Genomic DNA, 15,555 nt, shown 5'->3' with positions numbered 1-15,555 from the left:
TGATTGTGGAAAAAAGATCTGTAATGGTTGACCTCCTTTACACTTCTAAATCATGTCAGGATCAATGCAATTATTTTAAAACCATATCACATGAATTTGAGTCTATTCTAGCTCATGTCATTTGGAAATCTTTTCAGTGCTTTTTCTGAATAGTTTTTTGGTGTGCTAATAGTACAGTGTAGCTGTCGTTTTATTGTTATTTATTAACACTTCACCAAGGACTTGTTGGATATGGGGAGATGCTATACATATCCAAGCTTTACACTCAAACAAATAAATTTCAGGTCTTGTTTGCAGTGCTCTCTTCCTGCCAAGTTCCTGACTGCAGTACTTTATTTTTACCTTTCCTCCCTCTGCTGCCCCAAATGGTGGAGAGCAATAGTATTTGTTTTTGTCAAAGTGATAGGAGGTAAAGTGGTGAAGGAGGTTTAAATCAGTTTGAATTCTGAATTATAAACTGTTCTGTTTACCTCAGTGTGATTTTGAAATCAAATTCAGTACTTACATTTGAATAATTTTATTTATATATCAAGTATTTTAGTTTTGCTCATTTTTAACTAAACATAAAGTACTTCTGAATTGGATCCTCTTTCATGTGTATCATCCCTTAGAATATTTTGATAGAGGAATTTTTGTGTTTATGGTTCAAAATAATAACCTGAAAAAGCACTTTAAGGGACATAAAAGACACACTAAATCAAAGGATTTACTGTACAGTGCTTTTAATATGGTATTTTTGTATTTCTGGGTGTTTTATAACATTCAACCTGAGAAATCTTTGTGATTTGGGTTTTCGAGGCATTACTGGATTACCCCCATTTGCTGCTGCTCCCTTCCCCCAGCCATCTGAAGCTACCAAATACTGCTCAGTTCGCTCTCTGAGTTCTGAAGAACCCACAAGCTTTGACACAAAATTACAAGTCAGCTTGATCTGGAGCATGCATGTAGTTGCCCTTATCTTTTCCGAGCAGGAAAAAGCTTTTGGTCAGCTTTTTCTTATTATCTCTCCAATGATTTAGAAATTTTTCAAGCATTGAGGTTTCAATGGATTCTTTTCTTCCAGTGCTCAGGGATGAGTGTTCTGATGTGTCTGAATTTGTCTTCTCCTCCCACCTGAAGTGGGGACCAAAGTCTTACAGTGATTCTTCTTGTTAAGAAAACTGCACTGTAATGCAGTTTTTGTGTGAGACAAGATATGTTCAAATATGTGAGAGAAAGTGAAAACATGAATGTTTTAATGTAGACCTGTATGTTTTTATATATTAGTGTCTGTAGTCATACTGGAATAAACAATCTGGTTTCCTGTGGGCTTAGGGGTGCCACTGTGTTTCTAACGTCTTTTGGAGAACAGATTGTAAAATCCCTTCCATACACTCCAGCCTCATATGAGAAAAAGGAAACATGCTCCCCAAAACTCATTCTCTGTGTAGGTTATTGAGTGTACAGCTGTTAATATAAAGGAACATCATGTTTTTACCTCAGTGCAATAGGTTTAAGAAAAGTATAAGCTTGGTTGTCTGTTTACTGAAGTGGAACTGATATGTAAACCTAGATACCTGTCTCATTATGTGTTACTAATTGATAATAATCTGTGAAAATACTGATTTTGTTGTTATCATTGATGGGGTTTTTGTTTTATGTTTGTTTTACTTTTCCCAGTATGATCCATGGATTTTTTATTGACCCTACTGTAGAAACAGAAAGAGAATACATTTAAAAAAAACCCCAAGGTGTTTGGGTTTTTTAAATGTTAAATTATAAGAAGTTTGTTCTCATCTGCATGTAATAGTAAGGTGTCTGTTTAGATTAATTTTCAAAAAGTATGGAAAAGCTTTGTTTAGAGACCCTCTGTGCAATCACACATATTTGTAGTTAAGCATGTTTAAATAAATTGTACATTTGCACTTTGAGCATTTACAATATGGCTTAGATAGCAAGTGGAGAGAAGTGGTAGTAGTGAAAGAGTAAAATAAAAGAGGCTGGCGAAGTGTAACAAAAGTAATTAAAACAAATAAGCCTTAATTTAAAGTTATTGCTACCCTGCATGCAGTTGCTTTTCTTCTTACTTGGTCATTACTTCTCTAAGTGTACTTAGCTGCTCACACCTATCAGTTTTCATCTCTAGCTTTATATTCAGTAGTTTTCCATTTTGTGTAGATGTTTGATGCAAAGTTGTATACATTTTAGAGAATTAGAGTTTTGAATTTTCCTTTATATCTTTTCTTTCTACGTCATTCCATGTAGTTTTCACAGATCATGAGTGTCTTCACATTAAAGTACTTTAGTAGGATTGCAGGCTGCAATGACTTTCCTACTGAGTGATTTACATAATCTGCAGGTGTATAGATTTGCTACATATGAGCTTTGTCATACAGGGCAAGACTTCCTGGATCTTACATGGGATTTTTTTTGCATTTAATGTAAGAGAAGAACTTACGTCAGTGATATAGTGCATGTATCACCTCCTTCATTTAAAGCATTCAAAACTTCTTGAAATTTTAGTGAGGAAAATCCCCTTCTTTCTTTAATTTAGGATTTTGAGGCTGATACATTAAGCAACCAGAGACTGGTATTCTTATTTCTTTACATACACCCTAGATTTGTATTCACCTATCTGACAATAACAATTCTAAAGCAGCCAGATGCCTGCACTGGATCGGGTACTCAGTGTGGAGATGATACTTCCATAGAACATAAGGGGCTACCCTGTGTTTGTGTTGGTTTTATTGTCTCATTTAACAAATTACACACAGATGTTTTCATTTATTTCAGGAGGGATGACAGGATGAAAAGGAAATTCAGTGACATGTGTTTATTTTAGTTCCTATTCTTCTTTTGAAAGAGCCCAGTTATCCAACAGATATGACAGACTTTAGTGTCTGACCCTTCCATATACTGCTGGTCTGTATGTCTGTCTTGCCTTCCTAAGTAAGGCTTTTATAATTTTGGGGGTCAGTTTAGAAGAATTCAAACCATAGCCATCGCTGTAAGAACGGCACAATATGTGCTAAAACAGGCCCAGCTTTTCCTCTCAAATATTTATTCATGTGATAGTTTGTTTTTCTGGCAGATCAAGATACAATCTGGTTTTGGAGAATAACCAGATTAGATTTTTTCCATCCTTCCTAAAGCAAAACAACCCTTACCTTTTAAGAAATAACCTTGAGTTTCACATTTATTTAAAATCTTCTTAGTTGCTAACCAGGTTGATTTTTTTAAGTTGCAGCATTTTAAACATCTGATGCTATTTTACCAATGATATTCTCAATCAGTCTTTCAACATGGTACATGTTTGCTGAGCAGGAAGGAAGAATACTGCATGGGATCAGAATGTTGTTGTTATTGACAAAATGTGTTATGGGAGGACAGTACTGATTCTGAATGTCAAAGCACTTAAAGTACCTCATTAGCTTTGTCTGCTCTGCTGCTGCTGATTGGGAAGGGTAAAGTAAAAATGCTGTGGCTCACAAGAGTGAAGTTGAGAGCTCCCTGCTTTTCTGTTCTTGCAGTTAATGTGTAAGGTACTACACAGAATGTGATTCATGGCTCTCAGAGAGATGGACTGTCTGGTTCTGCTGATCTTTCATATTGTGGGTTGGTTTGTTTGGGGTTTTTTTTGTTTTGTTTTTACCCTTGGGTCCGTCCTCTTTCCATTTGCCCTGGGAAGGGATCAGGCTGGAGAATTATGCTTTGCTCCTGCAGTTGTAGAATAAGGGCTGAATGCACTATTGGTGCCAGTGCACTGCCTATTCCCCATGCCCAATCTTGTGTGGTGTTGACAGGAAAGATAATAAACATTTGCTGTCCCTTTACATGACGAGACAGTCAGAAACATAGCTTACAGTTTATATTCTCTGCTGCTTGAATTATGTCCAGCAAGAAGACAAGACATTGCCAAGAATGGAGTAGTGGCTGAACTACAGTATTTTTAGGCATAAGTATATGGTGTTGTTGTTTTTAAGCTGGTTGTTCCATTTAAAACATTTTTTGATTTAAGAAAATGTGTCATGGAAATGTCTTTTGATAATTTTTATGATCATTTGCTCTTAGGACTTCTGCTCCTGTCATTGCCCCCCCTTCAAGAGGAAAATCACTGCTATGTCTTTTGAGACAGTCAGAGCCTTACATCTAAATTTATTTAAGATAAATACTTACTGTTTGTTGTCATTATAATAGCAACAAAGACTGCTATTGCACAATGAGAGGACAGCAGAACTCCACTACTGCAAACTTGCCTAATTAGGTGAAACTTGATCCAGCCTATCTTGTTCCTGTCACAACCATGGCCTGTCTTGTTTCTTTAGAACTTCTTATCACTGCTTGTCATTACTGCCTGAATTCATGTGCCAGTAGACCAAAAATACTCCATTTAAGCAGTTTTTCACTGTAGTTGTTGCACAGAAACTGTTATTAGCTTTACACGACATTTTTATATTCACTATTTACAACTGTCCATATGAAGAATATTTTAAGGATGGTTCTTCAGAATATTATAAAAACATCAAAAAGGAAATCTTGGCTACCGAAAAAGACTGGACTTAATTCTAAACAGTGGAGCAAGGACAGAATTATAAAAAGGAAGGTGGGACAACATTAAGTTTTGTTTATTTGCTGTAATCTTAAGTGGTTTTGGATTTCTTTTTGTAAAACCAAACAGTGAATCTTTATAATGGATTAGAGTGTGTGTGAGAGAGATTTTTACTTGAAGATCAGGGATTATTGCCTTTTATGAGTTTGTTTTGTATATAAAATGCCTGAGATTTTAAATTTTGCCTTTTAGCTTGATTTATTATTAGTAGTAGTAGTTCTTGATTCAACCAAAATGGACTTCTGACTACAAAACAATATCCTTTAATTTTTAAATCTGCCACCTTAAAACGAAAGAAATGTTTTGGAAAGAGTTATTCCACTCTGATGGAAGAAAAATTCTGCTGGCTTGCCTGTTAAATCCCCAAGGATGTATTCACTTTTCACTTCCTATTTTTTTACCAAGCCAGATAACATCTTTACATCTAAGATTGAATGGCTGGTATTCCCTGAAAGCAATGCACTAAACAATCAGTATTTTGTTATATACTTCCTGCTTGGAGGAAGAAAGCTATAGTAGTACTCTCTGCACTCATTCTATTGAAAATAAAGAAGAAAGAATAGTGCTGGTTCCATTTGCAGCACTACATATGGTTGTGTGTCTATAGATTTTGTAGAAATGGGTCTTTGTTTGTAAAACGATAAAATTATGTTTGGTGCTGCAAATCATGTTTATTATTTGACAAAAAGCCTGATACTTAGTAGAAGTACTGTGTTGTTTGGTTTTGTTTTGGTTTGTGGCTTAAATTTTTTGGTTGATGGGGTGGTTTTTCATATTTTGTTGACAAGTTTGTAAAAGAAAAGATACAAATGTCTGTCTGTGTACTATGCTTTTTCGATGAGATGATTTTTCAATGCAGTAGGTAGGTCATGCTTTTCTGGAATTCAGTGGATTTTGGATGACTTTGCTGTGGCTGTTGACAAGGTCGAACACAAGACTGGAGAAACATCAGCACCTCCCTGTCCTTAACCTTGGCCAAAATATTTTTAATAATTTGAGAACATTCAGTTCTATGATACAAATTCAATGGGACACTTCTGTTTCATGTGGATTTTGAAGATTGTTTTCTTTCAGGAAAATTGACTTAAACCCTCACACTGAGCTCTGCTCTTCAGCTTTGCCTGAGTTGTCAGACTGAGCTTCCTTTCCAAGTAAACTGCAGTGTTGCTAATGCCAATATGCCAAAAAACTTTTATGGGACTTTATTCCATATCCTCACCTAATAAAAGTAAAATACTAATTTTTTTGTCTTTCTTGTTTGTCATCTTGAGTCTTGGTGGAGAGTGTCCTTTTTTGTAGAGTTTGGGGTTGGTTCAGGGGGTTTTGTGTGTATATGGTTTTTTCTGGTTTGCGTTTGTGAGCGGGTTTTTTTTGAGGTGTTTTTGTTTGCATTTCTGCATGGTTCTTTAGTTTGGGTGGGGTTTTTTCTTTAAACCTTTCATTTTAGTGAACACAAATATTTTTTCCCCCTGACTGGAAAGCTGAGATTATTATGTAATAAAAGGATCTCTGAAGCTGAGTCATCTTGAATTCATTTAGTTTTGGTTTTAATTTATTGCCAGTTCACCCGCATGTACTGTGAATTTTACAGCGCTACAGTTGTGTTGTTCTTCAGCCACGTCTTCCTTAATGATTTGGAGAATAAAATATTTAAGAGTATTTTTAACATGTTATTCATGTCTCATCAGTTGATGAAATGGAATGGGCAGTTTATACTTTAGAACTGTTTTAGCAAGCTTGTGATGCGTTTGAGGTGTGGCATACTGGTTACCCTGTTAGATATGAAAGATTTAGACCTCTGAACATTAGAACTAAGTGAGGTGTGGGATGTTGTACAATGAGATACAGTTGTAGTGCCACAGTGGTTCCTCCCTGCTTTTCCCTGGGGGCTGTGAGGCCCCACCTGACTTGTACTGGGGGTCCCCGCATAACTCAGAACTGTTTGGTTTGAAGGACACTGACCTGAAGGTGTGAAGAGTACTAGAACTGTGAGCATCATGTTCACATTTTATTAAATAGAGCTGGTGGAATTTATGGACAATTGTAAAGATGATTGCACCAGTGCAGCCTTGTTTTGATCTGGAGTCTTGCTGTCCTTCACCCTTCTGACTTCCTGTGTGTTAGTAGTGTTTTGTGCATTTGGAAATGCAGCAGCTGCTGCAGTTTTCTGAGTTTAGTAGGAATCCATTATGTAAGGAAATTTTTATTTATAAGCCTTATCAACTTCCAAAATCCTTTGTTACAGCTGGGCTATTTGCTAGTTTCTTAACTATATTAGATTTTTTTTTCCTTATTAATTAATCATTACAAAAGTTTGGCAGCTGATTTTTATTGGTTTGTTTCAAGGTGCTTTAGATAAATCTCATTAAAATTAGGCAAGTAGTACTAGATGGTTTGTAATTGAAAGATTCACAGAAAAAAATATTCCAGAAGATAAAAAAGGTTATCATTAATGAAGACAGCAAGTATTAAAATAACCTCTGGAACTTCTGAATTCAGAGCAGCTTTATTTGAAGATCAGTCTTCTGCTCTTGGTTGATAGATGGTAAGACACATTTACAACAATCCTATAAGAAATCATATGATGCTAATTTTCCAGATGAGAATTTACATATTGAGTCGCCATGAACATTGTAAGCATCAACCGATTAGAGCAGAAAGTCTTTGAAGAAGAGTCTCCAGCTTCCACCTTTTAATAATAATTGTGTATATCATGAAGAATAGTATATGGCCTTTTATATATATATATATATATATATATATATATATATATATATATATATATATATATATATATATACTGTCTTTTAAACAGTGAAAGAAAGCAAAATTTCAGAGCCTTGTTTTGGGAAGAATAAAAGTCTCTCCATGTTTAATCTGTGTTGCCTGATGGAGAAATGTGCTCAGCAAGAACTTGTCAGTGTACCTAGAATTATCCTTATTATCCTTGTATTCCAAAGTCTCTTATGTGGTAACTGATGTCTTCACAGTCCTTTGGTAGAATTATTTGTGTCAAGGAGCAACAACAAGATCTCTTGCTGTTTCTCCAGATGTAGCAATTTAGGAATCAAGCCAAAAGATAATATGATGCAGGGATGTTGAACTCATTCTGAAGCAAGTGCCAAATTATATTTTCCGCTAGAAAACATCACAAGAGGCATGTTTTATAGATTCCTCTAACTTCAGGCTGTGTTGCTTTAGCTGATGATGATAAATATTGCACTTGGACAGATATTCTTTTAAAATAGCAGTTTTATATGTAATGTAATCTCTTTGTTTTTTCGTTTGTCTCTTTCAAGATATACTCATTTTTCCCTGCTGTAGCCACAAGTTTACTGCCCACCTTTTAAATTTTATCTAAATCTCAGCTCCTGCTTGATTTTAGCAGAACTGCCTGAATCTAAAACAAGGCATTTCAATGTTTTAACAAATAACTTTAGCTTCCCTGATGTCTGGAGATCTGGCAGTGGTTCATTTCCATGGATTGACTCTGACTTTGTATATAGCTGTAGTATAGTAGTATACATACACATATATATACACATATATATATATATATATATACATACATAGTAGCTGTAGTATAATGTAGTCTGAAATCTGATGTAGGATTATAATGTCTAAATGATGTCACTCTTCTGCCCTAGGCTGAAACTTAACTTTTTTTAGGTCAGTTGTTTTCTTAGCCCTGTTGATATCTTGCTTCTCACAGCCTGTAGTCTTTGGGTTGTTGTTTACACAAGTGAACTCTTAGTTGCTATTGTTTTCATTAGGTATTGTTTTCCTAGAGCTCTGGAAGTGTTTCAGTTAACTGCTGCATACCTTTCATTTAACAGTTTGTGGATCTGTCTTGCCCATGATAGTTGCTGTCTCCTTCCTTCAGCAAAAATGCTGGCTTATTTCCCTGCCACTGCAGGGGTAAGGGGCTTCAGATTCCAGATCTGCAATGATGCTGTAGTTCTTTTTCTGTCAAAGAAAAGAAAGCGTAGTAAGTATCCCCTCAGCAAACACATGCCAGGTAGGTTTACGTTTTTGAAATAGCTTGAGTCCTGCTGAACCCTTGCTGTTGCATATGACAGCTTGTGAAGGGGCAAAGGCAACAATCCTGGAAGTCCTGAGAGGAAATCTCTGGTTCTGCCAGTTTTTTAAGCCTTCACAACATGTAGGCCTTAAACAAGATTTCTGTACATTTTTGTAAAATTTTCTTTTAAATCTATACTTCTACATTTCTATAAGAGGAGTTAAGTACTTCATTAAAATTATTCCTGTGCTTCAGCAAGAGAAGTAATTTTATGCACAACTATTGTCTAACAAGTTCCCGGTTGTGCTTTCTGTGGGCAGGTTGTCTAGAGCAGAGCATGGTGAAGGTGGACTCAGGGTAGATCACATTTTTTTTTTCAGTTGCAGAATTTTGCTATTGCAAAATAGCAAGTTAATGTAGCTAGCATACAAGCTAAGGCAAAAAAAAAAGCTTCTGTGAGATAAGTTTATTGAAGTACATTTAGGCAACATAAGATTAAATCAAAAGTGTTGACCATGAATAATAGGACCTTGATCATATTTTTGATTAACCTCATGAATGCTTGAGTTTACCAATAGTAACATTTAAGGTTTTAATGTTTGTTAGTAGCCCATATCTGAATACTTCACATTTTTAGCGTCTGAGATTCACTCCCAGTTTTGTGGATTCTTTTGCAGGCCATATGGAGGCAGTTGGCTTCAAATTTGAAAGTATAGCAAGAAACTATTGGTTTCACAAGTCTACATTTTGGCAGAAGATTTTGCTCATTTTTGTATTCTATGCAAACTGAAGTCTGTTGCGCTGCCTTTGTGGATTTTACTAATGCAGTCAAAAGCATCGCTGGGCTTTAAATTTTGTCCTGAACTCAAAGTTTATACAGCTTGAATGTGAGTAGGATGTGAGGAAAGCTGTTTAGAAATATGGAAATTGATTGCAGTAATTTCTCACCCCATATATGGGGAATGAAAACAAGAAGCTGTTAGAGAAAAGAAATCTCCTGGTGAAAACCACAGTAATTGATAATAAATTTGCTGCATGTCCTGATGCTTTAATTTGAATTAAGACTCATAAGCATACTGCAAGAAATTCTTCAACATATTTATTTTTTTAAATAAGAGCTTCATTCTGAAGATAAATAATTATTGGAAAAATCATGCTGGTGGATAAACTTGTTGATTAGATCAATTTTAAATATTTCTTATACAGAGAAGTGAATTGTTTGATCTTACTACTGTTTTTCTGGTGTTTGCATGTAATAACATCAGATTTATTTGGGATTTGTTCCTTCTGAAATCTCAATAGTATAAAAAAATAATCGTGACTTGAGTCAAGAAAGGATCTTTAGATGGCTTTAATTCAAACAGCTCTGTGGTTAAAATTTCATAGTTTGTGGGTTTTTTAAATGTAATTGCTTAAAGTTTTACGTAATTAAGTCTGTAATTATAAAAAGGGGCTGTGTTCCCACTGCAACAAAAATTAACTCTGCTTTAATGCTTGAAATGTACAATTACAATTCCTACAGCTGTAGCTGATGGAAGTTTTATATAATAGTATGAATTCCAGGCAAGCAAACTTGCATGAGATGACTGATAACTTGTAACTTTTTTGCTGACCATTCTACATGCAAAGTTGTGCATATTACTGTATCTCATCACCAAAGGGATGATTTTTTTACGTTTTCACATTTTGCTTGTCTCTCATTCTATAATTTTTCTGGTAGCTGAAATCCTTAGTCTTACTCAAAGTCTTATTTGGTTGATGGGACTATGTCATTTCAGTAAGATACAGGTTTGTAATTTCCAGTTAAAACTATTGTAGTAGCGCCTTGAATAGAGCAAATTCCTGGTACTTCCAAGTTAGCAAAATTTATTAAAATCCTTGGAAGATGCTGAGGTTCTACTGTTCTAGAGAGATTCACTTTAAACATCAGCAAAGTCTTGTCTTCACTGATTGTTCTCATCTTGGCGTTGTAGGTAGTGCTAAAAGCTCTGAAATGGCAAAACATTGCAAGATCATGAATGAATGTTTTGGAACTCTTTGTTAGGGAAAAGTGCATGGTGAGAAGATAAATGCCTTCCTGTGAAACAGAAGGCTTGAAGTTGGCATTTCTATCAGAAATTGTTTTGTGCTTTAAGTTCCATTGTGTGTCAGCCTTGTATTTGAAATGTCTGTTCCGTGATCTGCTAGAGAAGGGTTTTTTTGGTTGTTTCTTGTTCATTTACACAGTGAAATTTCTAGGCTGGTTTAAAGACAAAAAAAAAAGGCAAAGGGAGAGTCTAATGTGACTAAACAATAGTACATTATTTTAACTATATTAAATATCTGGTATGTTTTTAAATTGCAGTCATAGGTTTGATAATTCTTAAATTGACAAAAGTTTTTTGTAAATAAAATTCTATTATCTGCTCTACCTTCAATATCATGTAGGCATTCTAAATTTGGGTAATAAGAGTAATAGCACAAAGAGAAAAATCAAGGGTTTTCATTTTCTTGCAATGCAGGGATGTTTTTTCTTAACCTTTGGTTCTCTGCTGGAGTGATCTTGCTTCTAAACTTTCCTATATATGTCTTTCTTTTGTAAATTGTGGACATAAAATTACATGCAGGAAAAGTAATGATCTTCAGATCTGTTTTTGCCAGGAACTCTGGTTTTGTTTGGAAACATGGGGTTTAGTTTAAAACTGGTTATACAGAAAATAAAAAAGCCAAGTGAATAGTTCACCATCTTCATCCACAGAACTTGCTTCCTTGTTTTGTAGTAGAATACATCAATATTTCTGTAAGAAAATAATCTTAAATTTGTTTTCAATTCCAATGTTTCAACGTGTCCTGAAATAGTACTTGTCTGGTTCCTTTCTGATAGCTTAAATACCTCAATTTGGTGTGAGTAGGATATCAGGAAATGCCTACTTATATGGGCTTTGTTGTTGTTTTTACAGTAAATATTATCAGCTGGCTGACTTAGTAAGCTTGGGCATAAGGCAATGGAGACGTGGGTGTGCAATTTATTTCTTCTCAAGCTGCAGTGTTTCGGGTCTCGGTAGCATGAGGTAATAGTTGAGAGAGATGTAGTTCTTGTCTCCACAAAAATTGTTAAAGAGGATTTACTTAACTGTATACTTTTTTAATTGACTAGCTGAAGATGAAAAAAGGTTGACTTTTTTTCTGTGAGATTGTAGAAGAAACCTTAAAACTACCTGTTAACACTAAGCACATGAAGAGTAGAAACAGGTGTAAAGGGCCAATTTGACATTAATTTCTTGACAGAGAGTGAAAAGTGATAAGAAAGGAGACTGAAGTGAAAGTGAAAACAAATAAACCTTGTTCATCAGGACTGATACAGAAAGGCAGCTGGGTCAAGGCTGTAGGCATGAAGGGTGATTTTTGCTGTGACACTTGTCATGAGTGAAAAAGGCACACCCGTGAAAAGTTGGAAAACATTTTTTGCAAGTTTGCTGGACCTTTATGGAAAAAACACCTTTCTCTGTTTTACATATGGTACAGGAAAAGTAAACAGAAGACTGAGAAAATGGTTTGTGTCAAAGATGTTTACACTGCAGCTCAGGGTGATTAGGTACCTGTGTGTTATGATTAATGAAATCTAGGGAATCATTGGAGAAACATGGCTGAGGAATGTTACAGCCTTGTAGAACTTGAATTGACAGCTAGGCATTCGTAAGAATCAACTGAAGATTGCCAACATTTCAGTTTCCTTAGCAGGAGATTAGGTCTAGATAGATAAATCTGTCATCTCTGTGAGTGATGCCTGTTGAAATTTTTGTAGGTGACATTATGCAACTACTAAAGAGGTGTGATAATAAGCAAGGAAAATGTTCTTGTAGATTTATCCCTTTTTCTACCTCCTTGAGAAATTGCTGGGATGATAAAAGGTGTCCTTTAAATAATAAAGGAAGTATGGTTTGAAGAGGGAATGGATGAAAGGGAGAGACCATGCTAAGAGGAATGCATGCAAGTATTAGACAGGGATCTGTTGGACAAAGAAGATTTGGGTAGAGTACTTATTCCAAGTTCTAGGAGGAGGTCATCGGTCAGCTGAGAAGTGAGATGGCAGTAATTTTGAAGCCAGCTTGGAAGGTTCGCTGTAGCTTATTTGCTATACCTGAAATGTGATGGGATTCACTAGAGTTTGCATGAAGGTTAAAAAAAAACAGAGTGAAAAGAAATGAGAAATTGTGAAAGTTGGGATCAAACCATTGGTAGCAGGAGTATAGAGGAGATTAACAGGTAATACCCATGTGTGTGGTGAGAAAGAAAAAGTGTAAGGTTTGGAGCTTGAAGTTTATTGTGGAAAAAAAAAGATGATTTAGAATCTCTGAGGTGATTTGCTCATGAGTGTTAGGTTGATCCTGTTGTGTGACACTGTGTTTACATATTAAAAACTGAATTGAGAAATGATCAAAGAAATGCTACAATGGCTATAATCACAATGTTACAAGATGGTTTTATTCAGCTGCTTCTATTTAGAAATCTATTTCAAGTGAGAAATCAAAGAATTTATCAGGTTTTTTGTGTCATAATCCTTGGCTAAGAATGTTTTTTTTTCCATGTAACTAGTTTACTTCAGTGGGTATACTTGGGTATTTCACACGTATGCTTCACTTGTGTTCCTCAGCAGCAAATTTCCAGGCTCCATCAATGCGTATTTGTATTTTATCACCAGGTAATACCTCTGATTCTTACACATTCCCATCACAAACAGAGACTGGTATGACACTGACTTGAAAATCTAGTTAATATTGCCATTTATTAATAATGTTCAATATTTTCAGTGTTCCTGTGTATGTTTCAGGATATTTGTTTTGCAGCACAGTGTTTCAGTTTATTTAGTATTACTCAGACAACCTGTTGAAAATAAATCCTTACTTAATCAAGTTTCCTTGAGGAGTGTTACGCCAATATTTGGCTGCAGCACCTTGCTTCCTCATTAGTGAGATACCTTACCCTGGGCTAAAACTGTGACACCCAGCTTTGTAAAGACAATACTGATGCCCTCTGAGCTGAGAGAGTCAAGTGGTGTGATTGAGGTACAGCAAACTTTGTCCTGGTGTTGCCAAGGGGACTGTGAGTTTATGTAGTGCTTGAGATTGGAATTTATGGAGAAGTGACTGAGATAAATAGGATTGACACTCACCTACAAGGCTTTTTTTTTTCTCATTCAGTCTGTCTGCAGAAGCAGATATATATAGTCTTGAAGACATGAAGTAAATTTTCTGGGCCAGTGTTACTTTTACAGCAATAAGGAAATCAAAACCTGGAAACCATGTAAAATCATGTGATGTTAAGACATTCTATATATCCTTTCATACCAAGAAAACTGGTCTTCCACACAAATTATGAGGCAGTAAAGCCAGGGTCTCTTGGTACTTTCAAAATGTTTCAGAAGTCTGGGTTTTGTTCTGAAACTGCTATCAAGTGCTATGGGGAAACTTTGGAATACTGGCACTAAAAGCTTTTTTAAACAGGTGTTGTTTAAGTTACCTGATTTACTTACATATTGCAAGTTCTTTAAATTTAACTGCAGAGGGAAAAAGAAAAGAGGAAAAAATGTGTTTTCTATTAACCCTGTGGCTAGAAGAACTAGGGGGTTTAAATGGCGGTAAGGAAAACTTTAACTAGACTTTAAAAACTTCCTCTTGCAACAGGAATCCTGGATTTCTGGGGTGGATGGCTTAGGGAAGTGGTGGAATTTCCATCATGAAAGGCTTTTCAGAACAGGTTAGACAAGCATCTCTGCAGAATAATGCAGGTATAGTTTATCCTGCCTGAGGCCAAGAGACTGCATTAGATGACCTCTTAAGGTTCCTTCTAAGCCTGTTGGTTTACGTTCATGTATGTGACTCTTTCTTCTTAAATATGAGGTCAAATTCCACAAGTAGATTCAGCATCAGTTACTTGTTATATAACCACAGTCACTGAATATTGAGACTGAATCTTCTGTTGGGGGAACAATAATATTTTGAGACTTTTACAGTAGGTTGTTATGGGCACTTTGATTATTATCTGTTGGTTGCATCCTGTAGCTTCCTCCAGCTCGTATTATAGCTTTTACCATGGCTTCCTTTACGCTGCTGTTGGAAAAACTCAGGGGTGAACTCTGGTATATTTTCAGTTCTGGTTGACTGCTTCTTGTGATGAAGTGTAGGTACTTGAAAACTTCAGGACACAGCATGCAAACTTGGCAGGCTGAGGGAGAGTAGAAACCTGGACTGAAATAGCCCAGAGGACTGACGAGACTGAGAGCTCAAAGCCTGGGCTTTCTTGGAATTTGTCCTGTGTCTATTTCTAAAGCAGACAGACTGCTCTCACTCAATATCTAGCTGTTATTAATGTCAGTCTCCAGTCTGGCTGATGTATGTGTCCCAAAGATAAAAGTATTATGAATGTTTTTAAGAGTTGCCTATGCAAATTGAAGCACAACTTTTATTTATGTGGAGAGTGCTCATTTAATGAAGAGCTGTTATTAGGTTCAATATGTGATGCTACATTTTATTTATGGGAACAATCTGGAAGAACTTTCATTGCATGCAGAGTTACTAATTTTATCACGTTCTTTAGGGACACTTACTGTTATGGTATTTTTTGCCTTGTAAAACATGATGTTCTTCTCTCTTTTCCATCCACTCTTTACAGAACAGTGTTGTGACTACAGGTGGGAATTAAGGCACAGAGAGAATGTATAAAATTACTCATTTAATTTTAAGCAGGAGTTTAGGTGTCTTTTAGAGTATTTAGTGCATTTTAGGAATACTTATCTTTGAGTACATCCTGAAGCTTCTGGTTGCTTTGCCAAAGTGTACATTTACTTTCAACATTTAATTGCTATGATTTCAAGCATCTAACACAGCTGAAATTTGTTCCTTTCTTCCCAACCTTATTTTCAGACAGAAGTAAAGCACTTAAACTCAAGCTTTGATTAAAAAAAAAT

The 15,555-nt window shown here is 35.6% G+C and overlaps 1 protein-coding gene across 5 annotated transcripts in view; it reads left to right on the top strand.

Moving 5' to 3' along the window:
• Window positions 1-15,555, top strand: part of PPP1R13B (protein phosphatase 1 regulatory subunit 13B) — a 68,458-nt gene that overhangs the window by 9,323 nt on the left and 43,580 nt on the right. For 3 of the 5 annotated variants that reach the window (XM_005520089.2, XM_014249825.2, XM_014249822.2), the window contains exon 1: window positions 4,386-4,582. The exons of 1 other annotated variant lie outside the window; for it this stretch is intronic. In XM_005520089.2, the coding sequence (XP_005520146.2) occupies window positions 4,457-4,582 (126 nt within the window). In that variant the 5' untranslated portion in view covers window positions 4,386-4,456. Of the gene's footprint in view, window positions 1-4,384; window positions 4,583-15,555 lie in introns of those variants that run through there. One more of the 5 variants, XM_014249823.2, reaches the window with a different exon arrangement.

The sequence above is a fragment of the Pseudopodoces humilis genome, chromosome 7, assembly GCF_049639895.1.
Source record: "Pseudopodoces humilis isolate 2021_Gansu_Grassland_sample_001 chromosome 7, ASM4963989v1, whole genome shotgun sequence".
Taxonomy (NCBI): Eukaryota; Metazoa; Chordata; class Aves; order Passeriformes; family Paridae; genus Pseudopodoces; species Pseudopodoces humilis.
Note: the sequence above shows the minus strand (reverse complement) of the source record. Positions and strands in the feature narration are given on the sequence as shown.